Source organism: Vulpes vulpes, chromosome X (assembly GCF_048418805.1).
Source record: "Vulpes vulpes isolate BD-2025 chromosome X, VulVul3, whole genome shotgun sequence".
NCBI classification, from domain to species: domain Eukaryota; kingdom Metazoa; phylum Chordata; class Mammalia; order Carnivora; family Canidae; genus Vulpes; species Vulpes vulpes.
The window spans coordinates 53,143,845-53,164,806 of record NC_132796.1 but is presented as its reverse complement, the minus strand read 5'-3'; the positions used below and the strand labels follow the sequence as shown (position 1 = coordinate 53,164,806).

General features: G+C 45.5%; 1 protein-coding gene across 1 annotated transcript; it reads right to left on the bottom strand.

The window, feature by feature from the left end:
* Window positions 1-528: 528 nt before the first annotated feature.
* Window positions 529-20,579, bottom strand: GCNA (germ cell nuclear acidic peptidase). Its single transcript, XM_072744900.1, has 11 exons — window positions 20,524-20,579; window positions 18,432-18,483; window positions 11,287-11,333; window positions 10,865-10,901; window positions 9,013-9,095; window positions 8,012-8,365; window positions 6,685-6,760; window positions 4,486-4,630; window positions 3,141-3,279; window positions 1,645-1,849; window positions 529-1,319 (listed from the first exon to the last, which is right to left on the bottom strand). Exons 2-11 carry the CDS (start codon window positions 18,479-18,481, stop codon window positions 1,013-1,015), a joined length of 1,443 nt encoding a protein of 480 aa, XP_072601001.1. The 5' UTR covers window positions 18,482-18,483; window positions 20,524-20,579; the 3' UTR covers window positions 529-1,012.
* Between the last annotated feature and the right edge of the window lie 383 nt (window positions 20,580-20,962).

Sequence of the window (20,962 nt, the reverse complement as noted above, 5' to 3'; positions counted from 1 at the left end):
TCAGACATGAGTTAAGACAGTCCCCGCACTCCAGAAGCTTCAGCCAGCAGGGACGATGTGGTGAGAAGTAGCAATAAATACCCAACAGCTGAGGTCATGAGGCAAACGTGTAGCACACGGGGAACATGGCGCTCAGAGCCCTGGGGCTGGAACTATTTAGGAAGGCTCCCTGAGGGATGCCTGGGTGGCTCAGTGGTTAAGCATCTGCCTTCGGCTCGGCATGATCCCAGAGTCCCAGTATCGAGTCCTACATCAGGACAATTTTATTTAGATTTTATTTATTCATGAGAGACACAGAGAGAGAGGCAGAGACATAGGCAGAGGGAGAAGCAGGCTCCATGCAGGAAGCACTGAGGTGCTTAGGGACAGTCACAAAATCAGGGAGAAACCCAGAACAGTGGAACGGCCCAGAGTGCTCTCACAGACACGTTCTGGACAACTTCTGACATCCGGGGTCTTGGACAAAAAGACCTGAGGGTTTGTTCTGTGCTAGGCACAGGCTGCCAATGAATGGACTCCGTTAACCAGTAAATTGCAGAAAACATTTTATTGGTTTTTTTGGGGGGCGGGTTAATGAATGGTTACATTGGCTTACATGGCTTTACTCAATATCAAGAGCAACTAAACTAATGAAACATGTCTTTTATGTCTAGGTATATATGCTGGCAGCCCCAGTCCTGAGAATGCTGCCTTTAAAACTGGTTCTCTTCCCAGCATCATTCTCATGTTTTCCACCCACCCCTCCCAAAAATGCAGTTTGCCTTTTGCACTTATGTTCTATGTCTTAAAACTATGGAATCTAAGTAATATACCCAAAGGGCTTGTGAGTACCATCAAGGATACAAAATGCTTATCAACAGAATCCTTGCTTAAGAACAATCATCACTAACAGTATGAGGCTATAATGAAAAGGGTTAAATCTTATTATTCGTCACTTAGCAGAAACAGATATTTTTCTAAAACTTCTCAGCGGTAGGGTGCTCAGCCCACACGAATATACTCCCAGATAATCTCAATGATCCTGATCCTGATCCCGATCTTGATCCTGATCCTGATCTGGATCCTGATCCCGATCCCGATCCCGCCCTTGCCTAATGGCATAATCCTTGCTGAGCCTTCTCATCACATCCCCATGGCTTATCCCTTCCGTCTCATGTTTAATGGTTCTATAATTCTCCTGCACATACTTAGCAAAGGGTCTCACATGGGGCGCAATGGGGGTCCCATCCTTTCGAGTTAGCGGCAGCATGACCAGAGGTCCCTGGCATTTGGCACAGATGAAGCGATCAGTGTTCAAGGATCTGGTGTAGCGGCCAACCCTATGGAGGAAAAAGACATCACATGATAAAGGTACATGATATCACGTGATATCAGTCACGGGCACCTCAGCATGTTTTCTGAGCTGCTGGCCTGGGGCCTAGATTGAGACTCTTCCTGTGGCCTCTCAGAGTGGGTGGGACACCTAAATAGCGGCAGCAGGCCAAGCTGGCTCCACATAGGAGAGCATGGAGGAAGAGGAGGTGGAAAGGAACAGAGAAGGTTCACTCAAGTCAGCTGGCCACGTACTAACAAAATCACAAGGAAATAGTTGGAGGCTGTGGTAGAAAGCATCACTGAAGAAAAATCTGAGGCCAAGGGTCTTACCTGGTTTTGCACCGGGTACACTCATAGTGGATCCTGTAGTTAATCTTGTAGTTATGGCAGCGGGTGACCATGGGCAGCTCTGGGTGCACCATGTTTGATTTCTTGGCATAATACTTCCATGCATCACCATGAGAATCACGGACGCCATCCAATAGCCAGGAGGCTGCGTGGCAGATTTCATGGATCAAAGTATCCCGGAGTCGGTCTTAGAAGAGGTTACGAAAAAAAATCATAGCACTTAAAATAATTCGTTCCAGTCTGCTAACCAACTACCCCCAGACTCTCAGCCCATGCCACACACAAAGCCATTTCCTATAAGCCTATGTAAGGAAGCAGGAGTGGTGGCTTCCCAGGACTGAAAAGTAACATTTCTACCCACTTCAACTGATTTTGTTGACGTCAGAGACCTTAGGTGAGCACGTCTTTTCAGAACAGCTCAAACGTGCTCATTTTCTTGTGGGATGCTACTAGAAATACATCCAGCCAAGCCCCAGTTTCCACCCTCCATAAACAGAAGTGGACAGAGCAGGGATCCATGGCCATGGCTGTAGGGTTCAGTCAGGAGAAGCTCCAGGGAGAAAATGGGATCTGAGCCGGCCCCTTGACAACTGGCTGGCTCTGCAAGGTCTGGAAGGCCACTCTAGGTACAGTAAAAAATGTGAGCAAAGGCTGAGGCCAGGAAGGTGTATGGCACGTTCTGAAAGCCAAGGTAAGGAAAGTTTGGCTGGAGTGCAGCTGGCAGCAGCGTACTGAGAGACATACATGGCCAAGCAGAGTGCAGAGTGGAGGGAGGCAGACTGGAAGGCCTGGAAAGCCAGGCTCTGCACTCTGGAGCCCTATGTGTCTAAGCAGAAAAGTGATGTGGCAGCGTGCTGGAGACCAAACAGAGCAAGATGAAGAGCGTGGTGCCGAGGGCCCATGCCTGGGTGGAGGCAAAGGAATAAGGGTGGAGGAGCAATTTGAAGCTCTGGTGACTGGCTAAGCTAAGCAAGGTAGGGGGTAGGGGGTTCCTGAACCTCAGTTACTGGGTGAACGGAGATGTTACCGCTGGCAAGGGGGAGCTAGCTGCAGAGAGAGTTAGCCCAATGGAAAGATGGCCAAGTTGGATTCTCAAGGATGGCAAGACATCTGATGATGTCCTCCGAGCAGGGGCGCCTGGGTGGCTCAGTCGGTGAAGCCTCTGACTCCTGGTTTCGGCTCAGGTCCTGATCTCAGGGTCTGGGCTCTGCGCTCTGGGGGGAAGGGGAGTCTGCCCCTTCCCCTCCCTCCCTTCTTCCTCTGCCCTTCCCCCTGCTCATGCTCACCGCTCACCCTCTTAAATAAATAATAAATCTTTTTTTTTTTTTCTAGGAAAAAAAAAATAATGTCCTCGGAGCAATGCCCAGCAGGCCTCTCTACCCAGGAATGACAGATAAAGCTATGGCATAGGCTGCCAAAAAAGACCAGCTCCTAAGAGTAACCTGTGCCTGTGCCACAAGGAAAGCTGCCTTGGTCACCTGCAGAGTCGCAGACTTTCAGAGAAATCTCAATCTTCGCGTAACGCTCCTTCTTCGGGTAACGAGTCTCACCAGTGGTGCATAGGCCAGCAGTTCTCAGCATCTTCTTGTTCCAGCCAATATCTATCTTCTCAGGCAGCTGGGAACAAAACAGCAAGCAGAGTGTGTGAGTCAGCGAGCAGTTTTAAGTCAACCAAAGACTATTCAATCAAGAGCTCCACAAATTGAAACATCCCAAGGAGCGTAAAAGCCAGGTTGAAGCCCAGGTGAAAACAACAGACAGGCAGTTGGGACCCAAGGGAAAGGGCTGAGGGCACAGGCATGCAGGACTTGCACTGCGCTGCCTGGGGACACAGGTCAGGGCAGCCAAGGAGAGAAGTGCAAACTTGCTGAGGTAGGGAGGTGGAGCCCCATGTGTAAGAGCAGGAAGCTGAAATTGCACATGCACCTTGGTCCCCCGATCGGCCACTGGATGTAACACCACAGTCATGAGGAATGAGGAGTGCCTTCCCCAAAGGCACTTTCCCTTAGAAAGATTGGAGGACTTGCCTGGCAGATGGTTGCATCAGCGGAAATACTTAAGTCTGAAAACCCTAATGACCGCCAAGGCTCTAGATTCTGCCTCCAAGTTCTCTCTGATGCAGTTCACACCCCACGTTCTGGACAAGTTCTTCCCAGCAGCCACTTCATGTCCTATCACATCCCTGTGCAGTGGTGCCTACTGATCTTAATTTAAGCTCCGCCAACCTGATGCCCAAGGCCCTCCATTACCTAAGTCCTATGCTCTTGAAACCAAGTAATGGCCCAACTTATATTGCTTACTATGTCAACGGCCCTGTTCTAGGTACTTCAGGTGTATTACCTTCCCAAGGCCTAACAATAATTTTGTGAAGCAGCGGATACTATCATTGCTCCCGTTTTGCAGATGAGGCAAACTGAGGCAGAAAGGGGCTTGCCCAGGGTCACAGAGCTCCTTCCCATTACTCTTCAACATAAAGCCTGTCTTTCTAGATAGTTAAGGATCAACACACGCCCTCTCCTCCACCACTATTGCTCTCTCCACCTACCATCCCTCAAGAACCAGAAGTCTTACTTCCTGCAGGCAATCTTATTTACTGACCACTCAGGTTCTCAGTGATTTTTTTTTTCTGCCCCTGCTGATCTTCCGTGCCGGTAATAGTCTGTACCACAGATGATTACCCACAGACACTCTCTTATTTCTTTCACCTATGCACACATCATCTTTCCATCTAAGCTGACACCTCTCCACAGCAGGAAATATCCAATCGGCACACCTCAAGAGCATATATCTGGGGCTCATCCAGTGCTTATTCATCAAATATACCTTTTTATCAAAGACCGAACTGTTAAACAGGGTGTAGATCTTCTGGACCAGGCTGTCCTTGTTCTGCTTGAAATTCCTTCCAGAATACTGCTTTGCATTTTCTAGGTCACGCAAGAAACATCCAGGTATTTTGCACATAGCCCTCCTGCAAAAGTAAGTTCAACTGAGTTGTGTGTGGCTAAGGGAAGAAAAAAGAGAAACACACACACACAGGTCATATGGAAAGAGACTCAGAAAACTCCTGGGCCCTCTTCCTGTATCCACCATCTTGCTTCCCTTCTCTCCTGGGGCAGATATTAAACTAAGGTAACACATTTCCAACCAATTAACCTGAGCACATCTTCCATGCTAAGTGCATGAAGGACTAACATTTGTAATAACTGTTCATTGCACCCTTTTCTCCTGGCCGCAACAACCCCCAAGTCCCAGGAGATGAGCCACAGGGCTGGAAAGATAAAACAGGAGCAGACACAGGTACGTGGAGTTTCTGACTTCACAGAACCCTGGAGACTAAGATTTTGCCAGGACACTTGTGAACCGCTAAGTCACAAAATAAACCATCTGTGAGGTTGGGAGAGGAAATAAGAACCAAACCAGGCCAAGGCAGCTTAAAGTAGGGGTCCTCACCCCAAAGCCCAATAATGGTGACTAATGCCAGCTGCCTCAAATTACTTTGTTCTGAAAGCAAATTTGCATCCGAGAAGGTAGCAGGCGAAAGCCCAAACCATCTGCAGGCCTCAGCAGAGAATGGGGACCCCCCCGGGTTGGCGCTGACATCAAGCAGGCCTTGTGGCTTAGCTCGCCTAACCCTCGATGTCTCTGTACCACTTCACTGCAGGCAGAGCGGCTCCACATCAGAGGACCCAACCAGACTCCAAGCAGGTACATCAGACACCATGACCAGCAAGCAGCCTACACAGGAACAATGTGAAGCACAACAGGAAGCCTACAGGCTGCCACAGGAAGCGCCAAAGCAACAGTGAGGCATCCTAACAGACTAGCCTCCTTTGGAGGACGCCGAGGATGACACCAAGGGGCAGCTTATATGCTTTCTCTGCTCACACCATAGCCAAGCAACCCGGGTGCTACCTGAGGCATGTGTGCCTAGAGGCAAAAGCAGCTTATATACTGTGTATCTAGGAATCCAGAGAAGACACTTTGCTGAACAGGGATCCATCTAAGATAGAACTACCAAAAGGATCATTTAACATAAAACTACATCGGCTGCCTCACCGAGCAAGAGGTGCAGAAACAAAGAGAGCCTCTTTGCCTGGGTCCAAGTTGCTTTGCTGCCCCCCCTCCCCCATGCCTGACACATTGTCCTTCTCCTTGCTTTAAGATGCATTTATTGTTCCAGAATACAGGTGAAAATAAAATCAACAGTCCTTCGAATACATCCCTTGTTTCACAAGAAACAGATCGAAGTATCAGATCTAAGTATCTATTAGTCCTGGATGCAAGTTAGAACAAAGAACGTTATGTTTACTACATCCCATTTTTAAGAGGAAAGATGAGAACTTCCTGGAATCTGAATGCAAAAACAAAAACAAACAAAAAAACATGTTCATTTTTAGCTTCCTTTCAGTATTGACATGTCTTTGGGCTAAATGATCTGTTGTTCTCAGGTTCTATTACATAGATCTATTACATCTAGCTTCATAAAGATAAAGGAACTACAAGCCATCTACTTCATCCTAATGTTTAAGCTTTTGAAATGTGTAAGAACACATACAGGGAGTAGGAGTAACTGGATGTGGCCAAAGCACCAGGAAAACCTGGAAGGCGATCTTGACCACCCTCCCTCCAATTCCATTGGACGGGAATATGTCCACTCTGCCTTCTTACCATCTTGGCTCCATTCACTTTGGTTTCATGCCGACAGGCAGTATTCAGCCTGAGGAAAAGTCTCATGTTCAGCTACATACCATTTTTTGATCTGAGTTTAAGGACAAAGGAAAGGCCAGAACTACTGTGGGAGCAAAAGGGCTCCGGCCTGGCTGGAGAAAGTACAGGGATCAATCTCCTCCTCCTGCTGCTGCTGCTCTTACACCCCTCCCAATTCAGGGATGGAAACCTTGCCCCCCTCCCCCACCAGATTCCTTCATCCCCTTGAAGACCCTCTCTTAAGCCCAGTGGACTGCTTAACACAGGACAATGGTACAATTGATTCCCATGCAGTTTAACATGAACTGTACGTACCCAGGCTTGGATTTTTCAATTTTCCCTGCACCAGGCTTTTTCTTCGAAGGCGCACGCCTTTTGGATGCTCTCACAGCTGAAAAGACAATAGTTGGTTTGTACCCTGAAAATCAGTCCCATCAAGCAATTGGCAGAGAGGTACACCTGGGAGGAGCCCCCACAGCCACACCCAGAGCACCATCCAGAAACAGAAACTGTCTAAAGTCTGCATGCTCTCCATCGGTCCGTGTCAACGATTCTTCCTACATGAATCCCAGAGCTGCTAGCAGAGGACACCAGGTAGGAGTCCGTCATAGGTACAAGGAATGTAATGAGATTACATGAGCATGCTGCTAGAGGTTAGGCTGTGTAGACAACTGAGGCACATGAAGTATAAGGAATGTTATGGTATAGCTCACACACTTGCTCAAAGGAAGTGGCTCAGGGGCGCCTGGGTGGTTAAGCGTCTGCCTTTGGCTCAGGCCATAATCTTGGGGTCCAGGGATGGAGTCCCCCCATTGGGCTCCCTGCTCAGCAAGGGGTCTGCTTCTCCCTCTCTCTCTGCCCCTCCCATCATCCCCTGCTCCTGCTGTCTTTCTCTCAGATAAATAAAATCTTAAAAAAAAAAAAAAGGAAGTGGCTCAGATTCTAGGCAAGACCTCCACTCAATAAACAAGCCAAATCTTTCCATCTTTGGTTAGCACCCATATACTGCCAACTGCTCTAGCCAGAGACTTCTGTAACAGTAGTGTCATTCATTCATTTATGTAAAAAAAAAAAAAGTATTAGACATCTATCATGTGAATAGCAGGGCAGACCCTGGGAGAGACTTAAAAATGAGTAAGAGTCCTGCCCCATCAAGAGGTTCACTGTCTACATGGGGGACAGCTTCAGAAACATATTCTAAGACAACCGGGTCATCAGTGCTTCAGTAGAGATGGGATCTGAGAACTTGGGGACCCAGAAGGGAGGAGCATCTCTGATGTTTGGCTTCCTATAGGAACTGACAAGTGGGTTGGGCCCCAAGAAAAATGGGATCTCCTCAGGACAAAAAGTGCAGAGAGAAAGCATGCCAGGCAGAGGGAATGGCAAATCAAGACGTGGGTGTTCCTCTCCCATTTCCAGAAAGATCCTTCTCAATAGGATGGCTGTCTCCCTTAGCCATGAGGAAGTTGCTGAAATGGCAATAAGAAAAAAAAAAGATGAAATGGCAATAAGGTTGGTAGGCAGGACAGGCAGACTTGACAGGACAGACCTATCCAGGGGGAAGGCATGGCAGGCACAGCTGGTGCACTTGGGGGGCGAGATGTATTCAATAGGTCAGGCATCCTTGATTTGAATGGCTTACCAGGTGTCACACATATATTTTTGGTTTTACTCTTCCTTTTCCTTGGTTGTTCTACCACAGGGGTGGGCTCTTCATCTGGAATCTCCACTGTAGCCTCAGCAACATTTGGTGGTTGGCAGAGATTCTCACCAAGATTTGGCTCACCAACACCATGAGATGAATTGTGTTGGAAGACATCAGAGATATCCATCGCATTTCCATTTGAGGCAGCTTGGCCCTGATCACACGAATCCTCATCTATTATCAGCACAGGGCCCTCAAAATCACTACTATCATCATCAGTAATAAGTATTGGAGCCTCCTGGGCAGGACGCCGCTGCTCCTCATTATCAGAGAGCACATCTAGAATCTCATCTGAAATTCAAGAGACATAATCACATAAAAATATATTCCCTCCACCTCCCTGCCACACACTCAACTTCAGATTATTGAGCTCTGAGAAAAACAAAAATTTCTAGAAAATATGAGGATAACAGTGAAAGGCAAAGACAAACAGCTAGCTGGAGCAAGCAAGGGTTCCCCTGAGAAGTCGCGGTGGGCTGACTCAGACCCATCACCTACCTAAGTCTCCAACAGGCTGGAAAAAATGAACCCACATTTCTCACCTAACCCCCTCCCTGCTTTGTCATTCCCACACACAGGAGGAAAAGTGTCGTGGCAGCGGGGTGAGAGGGATAGAAGAGAGATCTTCATACCTTCCTAAGTGTCAGTTCCTGATTTTTCTCCCCACCCTTCCCACCCTAGGGCCCCATATATAACGCTTGCTTGGTAGGTAAGAACTCTACAGAGGGGGACGGCCAAGGTCTAAACCAGCAAGAACAGCTTTTTCTGTGTCTGGAAATTCACCAGGGTGGGGTGGGGAATCCAGCCATATCCACATCCAGTGGAAGCCACCAGGGAAAAGCTAGAATAGAACATTTGCTGCCTTGTATCCCAAAACCACCATGTTATGGGGCTGCAGAGCTCAGCCACTTCCCTCAGTTAGTAAGGAGTATACCGACCTTCGCTGCTCATATCAGATATGTGAGATCTCACTTTATCACTGAAGTACTCATCCTCAGAGTCTGAGTCAATCACCACATAGCTGAGGGATGGGACAGGGAAAGACCAAAGACAAACATAAGCACCGCAGTCTTCTTTCCACGGCCTTTCCTGACTCCTCTACCGTGAATGTAGTCACCTAGAAATGGTCTGTTGGCTTGTTTCCTGTGATAACTCTGTTCCCCTTCGTTGGAACTGCTCGATCCTTATTCCTGACTTTCCATCTTTCTACCAAACCATTCCATCTGTCTCAATCCTTTCAAAAGGGGTTATCTGTCAAGTACTGAGTGAAATGGGCTGTCAGAGGGCATATGTTCTAGCAGTCCAGGTGCAAGGCAGAAAAGGACTAGGGAAATGCTGATTTCCATTAGTTAATTGCCAGCTTTCTTTATGAGGGTTGAGATCCAGCTGCCCAAGAAGGGTAGAGGGCCAGAGTTGGGAGACTCAGCCTGACAGTGGGGAGGTTTCTCCCGGGTACCATTCTCTGCACCCCAAAACCAGCACCACTCTGACAGACTGCTTGGGCAGGAGCCAAACTCGGCAGAACCCCTGTGCTACCCACAAATATTGTAGGAGTGCCTGGCTGGCTCAATCGGAGGAGCATGTGACTCTTGATCTCAGGGTTCACTGAGCCCCACATGTAGAGATTACTTAATAATAAAATCTTTTTAAAAATGAAAAATAAAAAATATTGTCAAATTACAAAAAATTAAAAATTAAAGAATAAAGAATGGGCACTAGGGTGGCTCAGTCAGTTAAGCATCTGTCTTTGACTCAGGCCATGATCCCAAGGTCCTGTGATCGAGTCCCCTGTCAGGCTCCCTGCTCAGTGGGAAATCTGCTTCTCCCTCTCCCTCTGCACCTCCCTCCACCTGTTCTCTCTCAAACAAATAAATAAAATCTCTTAAAAAAGAAATAAAATAAAAGGGACACCTGGGTGTCTCAGTGGTTGAGCGTGTGCCTTTGGCTCAAGGCGTGATCCTGGAGTACCAGGATTGAGTCCTGCATCAGGTTCCCTGCATGGAGCCTGCTTCTCCCTCTACCTATCTCTCTGTGTCTTTCATTAATAAATAAATAAAATCTTTTTTAAAAAGAAGTAAAACATGAATGACAATGATGGAAATATCCTGCATCTCTGACTGTGCTGTTTACACTACCATATACATTTGTCAAATCTCATCAAACTGTATATCAAAAAGAGTGAATTGGGATCCCTGGGTGGCACAGCGGTTTAGCCCCTGCCTTTGGCCCAGGGTGCGATCCTGGAGACCCGGGATCGAATCCCACGTCGGGCTCCCTGCATGGAGCCTGCTTCTCCCTCTGCCTATGTCTCTGCCCCTCTCTCTCTCTCTCTCTCTCTCTGTGTGTGTGTGACTATCGTAAATTAAAAAAAAAAAAAGAGTGAATTTTGTTATATGCCATACCTCAACAAACCCACTACGGTAATTCAAGGAGTCAATGTAGACACGTCACTTAACTAGCATCCTATTTTGGATTTATTCCAGTAATTTTTCTTAGCACCTCCTATAGTCCGGCAGGTGGGCAACACCCCTTTGGCCCACAAGGGCAAAAGGAGTAGAGAAGGCAAGTTAGAAGACAGATCATCACAAAGGCATTCTGAGGAAGAAACCAACCAATTTAGTTAATGAGCCTGACATAAAGAACTTAATACTTGAACCTGGTTGTGAGATCAGATACCCACTATAACCCTGAACACAGTGTGCAGAGGAAGCAGGATGTTTATTCTCAAATCTTCTTACCCACAATGTCATCCCTCAAAAAATGTCCAATTTCACTACTTTTCCTACTCACCTGACATTCCCCTTCTGCTCCTTCCTTTTGGTTGCATCTAAATCAGGGAAAAAAAGAGGGAGTCAGGAAGCAGGGTAAAAATCTGGTTACCCCCATCTTTAACTCCCTAAAGCCAAAGTCCAGAAGTTAGGGCTGGTTAAAATCGATGGGAGACTCTTAAATCCCCCTACCCCAAGGAAATAAAAGGAGGCCTAAAATGAAAAAGTCAAGGTAGCAAACTGGAAAGTGAGCACAGAGAACTGCCTCTGCTCCTAACAGCAGGGAAATAATCATTTCACCAATCTGGAGAGAGACCCTGGGGGAGACAAACCCTGGTCCAGCTTACATCAAATGTCCAAAATTACATTTCAGTCATCACCACAGAGACAGGATTAAGTTACACCTTGAAATGGACATTGATGCTTTGAGGGGACTCTACTTACAGGGCTCAAATTCTCCATCACTGCTTGAGTCCACAATAATAATGCAACTGCAAAAAATGAGACATACACAGTTATAAAGGAAGGCAATTAACCTCAAATGGCAAGCCCACAGTCCAAATCTCACAGGGAGAGAACCACCAATCAGTGTTTCTGAAATGCAAAAGGTTTTTAGGAGTTACAAAATTAACATCACAGTAGGGGAGGTGAAGAAAAATTAGAAGCAACAAGGTGCTCAGTATTTACTGCAGAATCAAAGACAGGGAAACAATGTTAGTTATCATCGGCCACTGGCGAGAAGCCTGTCTTCTGCCAAGTGATTTATTTCTATTTAAAAGATGTGAAAGTGGGCAGTCCTGGTGGCTCAACGGTTTAGCGCCGCCTTCAGCCCAGGGTGTGATCCTGGAGACCAGGGATCGAGTCCCACATTAGGCTCCCTGTATGGAGCCTGCTTCTCCTTCTGCCTGTGTCTCTGTCTCTAATAAATAAATAATATCTTCAAAAAAAGACGTGAAAGTGAGGGCTTCTCTGGGGGGCTCAGTCCGTTAAATGTCCAACTCTTGGTCTTTACGCAGGTCGTGATCTCAGGTGAGATGGAGCCCCACATCAGGCTCTGCGCTCAGTGGAGAGTCTGCCAGAGATTCTCTTCGGCCCCTCCCTACCCCCACTCTCTCTGTCTCCAAAATACACAAATAAATCTTTAAGAAAAAATAAGAAAACAAAGATATGAAAGTGAATTCTGAGAAATGGGCCACAGGTGAAAGGACTCAATGATGAAGAGATTACAGGCAAAAATCAGAAGGACAAATGCTGAACTCCATTTCTCAGGAAGCAAATGAAGGGTGATTTCTAAGCTGCAACTGCTCCAGACTGTGATGCTGGGGCCTCTTGCTTCTTTGCTCCCCCCTAATAACATGCCAGAGACCTTAGCACTCACCCCTCCACCCCCTCTCCCGGCCTTCCCATGGCAGGCTGCCTGGCCCCTTATAGTTGCACAGTAATGCCTGAGGTGACACCAAAGCGCATTCTGGCTTGGGATCCCTCAGCTCTCCAGATTGCAGCTGAATGGATATCCACTGACATGGATCTACGATCCGGCTCCAACAAGTCATGCTGCAGTAAGCATCACTTCAGTGCTGGAGCCCAGCTACAATCTAGGATTTAACATAGGTTATTTTAGCAATAGCTAGTGCGATACAGAGCTCACATGGGAAACTAAAAGTGCTAAAGAAGGTGGACTAACAGTTAAAAGGTTTTACGTGTCAAGGTAACCCTAACCACTTCTTGAGGGCTCTCATTTTAACCTCGAGGTTGGTTACTGGATGGATTACACACCTTTATCAGTTTTTTCAAGATGTATGCTGGCTCACCCCCTTGGTTCAATTTCTTTTTTTTTTTTTAATTTTTTTTATTTATTTATGATAGTCACACACACACACACACACACACACAGAGAGAGAGAGAGAGAGAGAGAGAGAGAGAGAGAGAGAGCAGAGACACAGGCAGAGGGAGAAGCAGGCTCCATGCACCGGGAGCCCGACGTGGGATTCGATCCCAAGTCCCCAGGATCGCGCCCCAGGCCAAAGGCAGGCGCCAAACCGCTGCACCACCCAGGGATCCCAATTTCCTATTCATTTATCAATCACTGTACACTGGACTGACATACTTGGTAGAAGGCCTTAAGTTTGTTTTGTTTTGTTTTTTAATCAGCAAAGAAAACTCTTGCTGGGTGTATGGTTTCCCAGGTATGGGCCAAAGCATGACCGGGGTTACCTTGAAACCTATTATCTATATACAGCATATAGCACCATATACAAACTAAAACGTGATTCATATCTATCTTTTTACATACTTTTGTGTTACACACACACACACACACACACACACACACATATTTAGAGGTCAGATGAAAGAAATGAGGGATCAGGGACATACCACAAAAGGTTACACTCTAATCCCTGAAGATAAAACATTGAATTCTGGGTTGGATAGTAACCATTGGGAAAAGCAGTCCAAGGAAAGTTCTAGGGAAGAAATAGTCAAAAAGGAGGTAAGTTTGGTTAGGTACCTTTTCTAAGTAAAATCTGCTGCCAGGAGTACAAGTCCTTCACAAGTGCTGCAAAGCTCATGTCATGGTTATTAGAGAACATACTCACCTGGGAAAAGCCAGTTGGTTTCACCAGAACCCTACCACAAAAGGACTAAGAAATCACATTAGAAGCTTTGAAAATATATGACTCAAGAACCTTCAAAAACTTTCTAGGATCCAAAGAAGATCTCCCCTTTAAAACTGGGCCCATACACCATAAAGATGAGTGTATGCTTGTATAGGACTAGGGGAAAAGATCTAGAAGAACCAACATCATTCATTATTACCGCAGAAGAATGGGAGGGCAGGTATGTGTGAGGGCAGACTTTTCACTTTTCACCAGAGATGCTTCTGTATTTATTTTTATCATGGACCCATCCATATTCCCTTGGTAATTATTGAAAATTTTTTGAAAAAGTTATAATGAAATGTGGGTACATCTGTGGTTCATTCATCCATTTGTTCATTTAACGTTTATTGAGCACCTACAATAGCTGGCCGACTAGGTGACCCATTTTTCTTTTGTGATCAAGTTCTTTTTAACTTAGCATAATGGTAATTTTTATTGTTTTAATTTTTTTTAAAGATTTTATTTATTTGATAGAGATCAAGAACACATAGGGGGAGGGGCAGAGAGAGAGAGAGATATCAAGCAGACTCCATGCTGACTGCAGAGCCTGATGATACAGGGCTCTATCCCAGGACCTTGAGATCACAACCTGAGCCGAGACCAGAGTTGGAGACTCAACTGACTGAGCCACTCAGGTGCCCCTGGTAATTTTTAAAATATGGTATTTCTGCTTGTCTATCTTGTTGTAGCATCAAAACAAAGAATCTTGGGCTACAAAAGACTAGTGAGCAGCCAGGCTATCAGAGGGTACTAAGTGGGCTTTGGTTCATCAATGAAAACCAGTCCCCTGCCCCTTACAGTATGTATTTCAGTAGTACTTCTGCCTTCAAACTGCAGAAACCTCCTCCACTCTGTGAATGACCTTGTCTCATGAGTCCCTGGAAAATAAAACCATCAGACAGAAACTGCCTCGTCCTCCCACCAACGAATCCTATCTGTAACTATGCCCAACTTTTTCTCCAGAGTTAACAATGAACACAATGTTCTACCATGGTCTCCAGCCAAACCTTCCCCTGCACTGTGGATCTCATCTCCCTCCAGCCTTCTCAAGGATTTTATTCCTGGAATTTTCTATACTGTTTTGCGTTATTGTCCCCTCTCTTCTAGATTGTTCATTCTACTATCCCTAGACCCCACATCCCCCAATTTTGTATTTCCAGCCTCGAACTCTCCACCAAACTCCTATTGTTTGTGTAACCTCTTAGACATTTACTACTAAGGATTTGAAACATCACAGAGCCAACACAGAATTCCTGATTTCTTCCCTCAATCCTGTTCTTCTAGGACACTTTCCAATCTCAGCTGATGGCACCACCATCCACCCAGCAACATAAACCAATCACCCCTGATTTCTCTCTTTCTCTCACCTGTCACATCAAATCCATCAGCAAGATCTATTGGCTCTACCTCTAGAATACAACTCACCTAACCTAAGGCATATGTACCTCTAAGAAAGAAAAAAAGAAAACACTAGCAAATGATGACATGCTATTAAACATGTGATGCATCCCAATTTCAAAACTGCGGGGGAAAAAAACCCCTCAGAATTGATAAACTACCATATATCCTAAATTCATTCCAATCTTTCCAACTTTATTATTACCACCTTACCCCTAAGCCACCATCACCTCTCACCTAGACTTCTATAAATTATGCTCTCGGGCCTCAATTGTAAAGCCACCACTTACCTCGGGGCACCTGGGTGGCTCAGTCAGTTAAGGGATGGGCTCTTGATTTCAGCTCAGATTGTAATCTCTGGGTCGTGAGATTGAGCACTCGCTAGGCTCTGTGCTCATTGGAGGTCTGCTTGAGATATTCTCTCCCCCCACCCTTTGCCCCCAACTCTCTAAAATAAATATATCTTAAGTTTTAAAAAAAGAACCACTTACCTCACAGGGTACTGTGAAAATTAAACAAGATAATGTCTGCTCTCCTACAGGATCATGTACTTCTCCCCCATCACTACATTTATCACACTATACTGTAATGGCTTGGTTACATGTTTCTTTTTTTTTTTTTTTTTTTTTTTTGGTTACATGTTTCTAACTCTCATCCCAGACAGTAAACCAAACCATGCAAGGATTTAAAAGTATACCTGTTTCATACTGTTCAGTACAAAGTCACTACTCGACTATTTGGTTGAATAAAAGAATGACGAATCTCAAAAAGTGGTTCGAAGGACCCCTTTAATTATTTTCCACCCACGCCCTCACAGAACCCTGTTTTTAAAAAGACTTTGCTTATGAGATCTTACCAACAATTTTCTCCAGTTAAAAAATTATTTATGCATGCCCATTTATGCGAACCTTCTGTGAAGGTTATGTGAGGTACGGAGTCAGCCCAAAGTAAAAACGAACACACAAAAAAACTAATAGTGTCATCTGCATTAATGAACACACAGTGCCCAGATCCTGAAACCTTAATGGTCAGTCCCGACTTGCAGTAAGGGTGGGTGGAGAGCCTGGCTGGTCACTATCTAGCCTCAAGAGCAATCTCCAACCAGAACTCCAGGATCTGGTCTTCACAGGTATCATTTCCAGAACTCAGGTCTCTCGACTCTTCATCAAATGCTAGAGGAATGACTCCTGTTAAACAAATGTGCAAGTGACCAACTAATAAACCAGACTGTCAGTTTACTTCTCAGGAGAACTAATGCCAACCATCCACTCAGGGCACTATTTGGGAGTGACTGAGGGTCAGGGAGAGAGCTTAGTATTTTACCCTGTGCATTTTTGATAACACACGTTAATTTTTCAGTTGAATGCTGCAACAAGCATCTTTGTGCATTTAATTACTTTTATAAATTGGATCTCCCTAAAGTTGATTCCCAAAAGTCAAATTCATCAAAAGAAATAGCTCTTGGTACAAGTGCGTCATCATTTTCAAAGGGTTAGATCAGTGTACAGTTCAGCAACATTACTAGAATAGGATTAAGTATTTTTCATTTGCTCATTTAATAGGCACATAACATTGCAATTAGCATTTCCTTTTATTATTTATGTATTTTCCAATGTTTGTTCACTGCCTTCCTTTTCTAATCCCTCCTTTCATTTTAATTACTATCCTGTTATAATGTTTACCAGATAGTTTTCTGAGTGATAAAGAATACTGAAAAGAGGAGTGAGGAAAAGGAACACATTGTCCCTGTTCCTTCAAGAGTCCCACTCACCAGGAATAAACAACGTCTTATTTATTCTTCTAGAAAGTTCTTCTTAAACGTAAGCACATACCAGCACAAGTCAAATGCACACAGCTTTTAAAATAAAGTCATACATCCTTCTTCCCCAGAACTGAACAAAGACCAAATCAGCCTGTGTATGTCTATATATGATTAAATAAACATGAGTTACGGGGAGAAATGGGAAAGGCATCAAGTTAAGCGTGAATACACAGAAAGAACGTATGACAAAACCACATTTATGCACTTAAGTATACATGAATATGTATATACAGAAATAAAATTGTTCTAACAGGAAAAGAAATAGTCCTAGTATTTACTGGGTCAAAGGACATGGGCATTTAAAATTTTGATTATTTCTAGACTGCCCTCCAAAAAAGTTGCACCAATTTATACTTCCACAATGGCTATAAGAAATTGTCTGTTCTCCTACAAATTTGCCAATTCCAGTTATTACTGATTTTTTTAAATCTTTGCCAATCTGGTATAAAAAAAATGGTATCTTGTTAAAATTTTTTTCATCTCTTTAAATGTAAGTAAAGTTGAATATGTCTATGGGCCAAATGTATTTTTTTCCCTGAGAACTACCTCTTAATATCTTTTGGCCATTTTTCATGTGTTTACCTTTTTTAAATTGCTGATTTATAAAAGTTCTTTGTTGACTAAGAAAAATAGCTTTTTATCATGGGTAATATGAATACTTTTCCAGTTGTCATTTTTATGCTTTTGTGGGATATCAAAATTAGGCTTTCTCCCCTCCCAAAATAATTGGAAACTAAATCCACCTGGTTTTCTAATATTTTTAGTGATTTCACTTTTTATTTTTAAATATTTTCTCCATGCGTAATTTATTTTGTTATAAGGAAGATAAAGTAATCCAATTCTTCTTTTTTTCCAAATGGTTAGCCAATTACCTTCAAATTATTTGTTGATGAATCCATCTTTTTCCCACTGATTTGAAATGTCATTTTTTATCATGAGCTAAATTTTTATATTTGGGTATTTGGGTCTATTTCCAGACTATCTGTTCTACGGTTTCTACTTTCTCCCTTATTATGTGCTTACAAGCTTACCTGTGAAGGAGGAAATCAGGGCGGTGTTTCAGGGGAGAAAACTTAAGAGGTAAGACAGCTATCTTAAAACACCTCCTTAGGGATCTCTGGGTGGCACAGCAGTTTAGCGCCTGCCTTTGGCCCAGGGCACGGTCCTGGAGACCCAGGATTGAATCCCACGTCAGGCTCCCGGTGCATGAAGCCTGCTTCTCCCTCTGCCTGTGTCTCTGCCTCTCTCTCTGTGCGACTATCATAAAAAAAAAAAAAAAAAAAAAAAAAAAAAACAAAAAAAAAAAAAAAAAAAACACCTCCTTAACATGGAGAAAAAAAACACCTCATCTGTGTATCTCTAGAGGGCAGCACTGTGAACAATGGGATGGAAGTAACCTAAGTTTTAAGTTCATTTGAATGAAGAAATTTTTAGAAATTATACATACTCAACAATGCATTGTGTCACTTCATGGAGTTGTATGCTCCTGGCCACTAACAGAGACTTTATATAAAGGATTCATGCATTGATTAAGAGGCTGGACTCATACCTGTATGATTCTAAGATCCCTTTTTACAATTCTCATTTTATGACTAACCAAGTTACACACTTTGCAGACTTGAAATGAAAGAAACATATACTTTTTGAGAGTCATTTTGCCAACACAAGTAGGATTAAACTAAGAGAAAACAGAATTTTTCCAATCTCACCAATCATCATCCTGGATCTTAGATTGGCCGGCTTCTTCGGACATGTCCATGTCTATAGACAAGACAAAAATATACTTTTTAAAGAAAGCCAAAATCCAGAACCAACTTTTTTTTTAAGTAGGCTCCATGCCCAGCATGGAGCCCAATGTGGGGCTTAAACTCACAAACCTGAGATCAAGATCTGAATTCAGATCAAGAGTTGGCTGCTAAACCGACTGAGACACCCAGGCGCCCCCAGAACCACCATTTCTACATTCCGCATCTATCTTTGAGCAGCCTAGTCACCCTAATTTAAAGCCAAAGCTTTGCTTTTGAAATAAGATGTATTTAAATGTTTGTTGCAGGCTTTTCTTGGATGGAGAAAACGAGAGACAGGGTGTACCACCACCTCTCCCACCATGCCCTGCCAAGGTTCTTTGCAGATCAATCAGAAAGCCCAAAGCATGGGCAGCCCAGGTGGCTTGGCGGTTTAGCGCCGCCTTCAGCCCAGGGCATGGTCCTGGAGACCTAGGATCGAGTCCCACGTCAGGCTCCCTGCATTGGGCCTGCTTCTCCCTCTGCCTGTGTCTCTGCACCTCTCGCTCTGTCTCTCATGAATAAATGAAACCTAAAAAAAAAAAAGCCCAAAGCACATGGCAGCTTCTGATGTCCAGTCACCCCAACATTATAGAGATGTGCAAAGGAAGACAATCATTCATTTATCAGCTCCCAGAGAAATTTTTCTCCTATTGTAAGGATTTAGCACCCACTATCTAGTCCCTGGCTCAGGGATATTGCCCCCAAAGGGGATTCCCACTCCCCACGTCCGCACTGGCCCGCCACTTCCCTCACACCTGCACTCTTCCTATTGCTGCGTAAAGCCTCAGATAGTCTTCAGGCTTCGAGTCCTCTACCCTCTCCCGCCCCTCCACCTCTCTACTCCTATTGCCAGGCAGTCTTACACAGACCAGGGCACTATATTCCACCATCCAACCTCTACTCTCCCCCTCCCGTACCCACTTCCCAATGGTCTTACACCGGATTAGGTCACCCCCTCCCTCAACGGCTCTCCACCTTCCCTCAATGTCTTTATCTCCCTATTCTCGCTTTCTGCCTCTGCCTCGCCTTGCACCAAAATGGCCTCCAAACCTCCACTCACCCCCACACCCCAGCTCCCTCTTCTGGTCCAGACCCCGCCCCCAACACTTCCGCCACCAGCCAGTCTTGCACCAATCAGGCCTCGACACCTCCACTCACTCCATTTCCCCCTTCCCCCCCCCCTCTCGCCCTTCCCCAAACCCCAGGAGGTCTTCTAGCAACAGGCCCAGACTCCACCCCCAGCCAGTCTTGCACCAATCAGGCCTTGACACCCCCACTCACCCCACCCACCTTCTGCCCCAGCTCCACCACGTGGCCTTACAGCCCTTACACCAACCCACCCAGACCCCTGTTCGCTCCCACCCTCACCGCTCCCACCCTCAGCGAGTTGTATGCTACACCAATCCAGCTTCAAAGCTTACACTCGCCGGCACCCGTACACCCCTCTCGCTGCAGCTGGCGGAACAGGCACCCCTCACCCACCGCTTGCACTCCTACCCACCTTCCATGTGCCCACATTTCCACCCCCCTACTCTGACCTCAATCGGCCCACTGGCCTTTCGGGACCAGGCATCGTACGCCCCTATGCCTTCACCAGCCCTCCACCTCCCCCCACACCCCAATCTCCCTCAGCCAGCCAGTCTTCCACTACTCAGACCTAGATGACCCCCTCCCAACAGCACGCCACCTCCCCCAGCGGGATCTCCACACCGCCATTCCTCATCTTTGCTTTAGCAGAGTTCAATCGCAAAAAAAAAAAAAAAAAAAAATTGCTTCTTCTGAAAGCATTTTTAAAAAGTGGAAACCGGCAAAATATTTTGCCATAATCTCAGTCCCCAGGTTCATGGACAGTCAGGGCACAATGGTGGTCCTGATTTTAACGAAGTCCACTGAACTAGGATGAGCTTCAAGATTGTTTCCACTTCGGCACCCATTTCGGCCCCGCCAGGAACCTACCTGCTCCTGCCGCCTCGCTAGAGGCGGGTTGCCTCTAGTGTGGCTGCCTGCTGCTCACCTCCAGCTAGTCGCAAACAGCACGGGAGATCTCGAGCAACTGCGAGGGAAAGCCGGGCGCAAGACCTTTTATAGAGCCCAGGCTCAGTGGGGGATAGGAACTGACGTGGACCTGTACCCACCTATCACAGTGTGGTCACGGGGCAAATTTAAACCTCGCGACTAGGAACTCAAGTTTGGCGCCCAGCCCGAGTGCTTCCGGAGTCAAGTGTATCACTTCCACGGGTGTTGCTTGCTTTGTCACGGAAAGCGCCATTTCATGCAGAGCTCTGGTCCCCAAGGCAGGTTTCTGCGGTTTGCTGATCCCTAAGTTAATTTTTTGGGTGACAGAGAAAAACTGGGCTGAATCTTCCCAAAGTTTCATTTTTGTGAGAACGCGATAAGCAAGCCTCATTCCTTGCCTGAATCACCCAAACCTCTAAGCCTGTTTGCCTGCCCTC

Coding starts and splice junctions, on each gene's coding strand:
- GCNA (XM_072744900.1), bottom strand. CDS start 18,481: ATGGACATGTCCGAAGAAGCCGGCCAATCTAAGATCCAGGATGATGAT. Junction 9,096..10,864: donor GAGCAGAAGGGGAATGTCAG/GTGAGTAGGAAA, acceptor CCCATCCCTCAG/CTATGTGGTGATTGACTCAG. Junction 1,850..3,140: donor GAAAGTCTGCGACTCTGCAG/GTGACCAAGGCA, acceptor ACCTCTTCTAAG/ACCGACTCCGGGATACTTTG.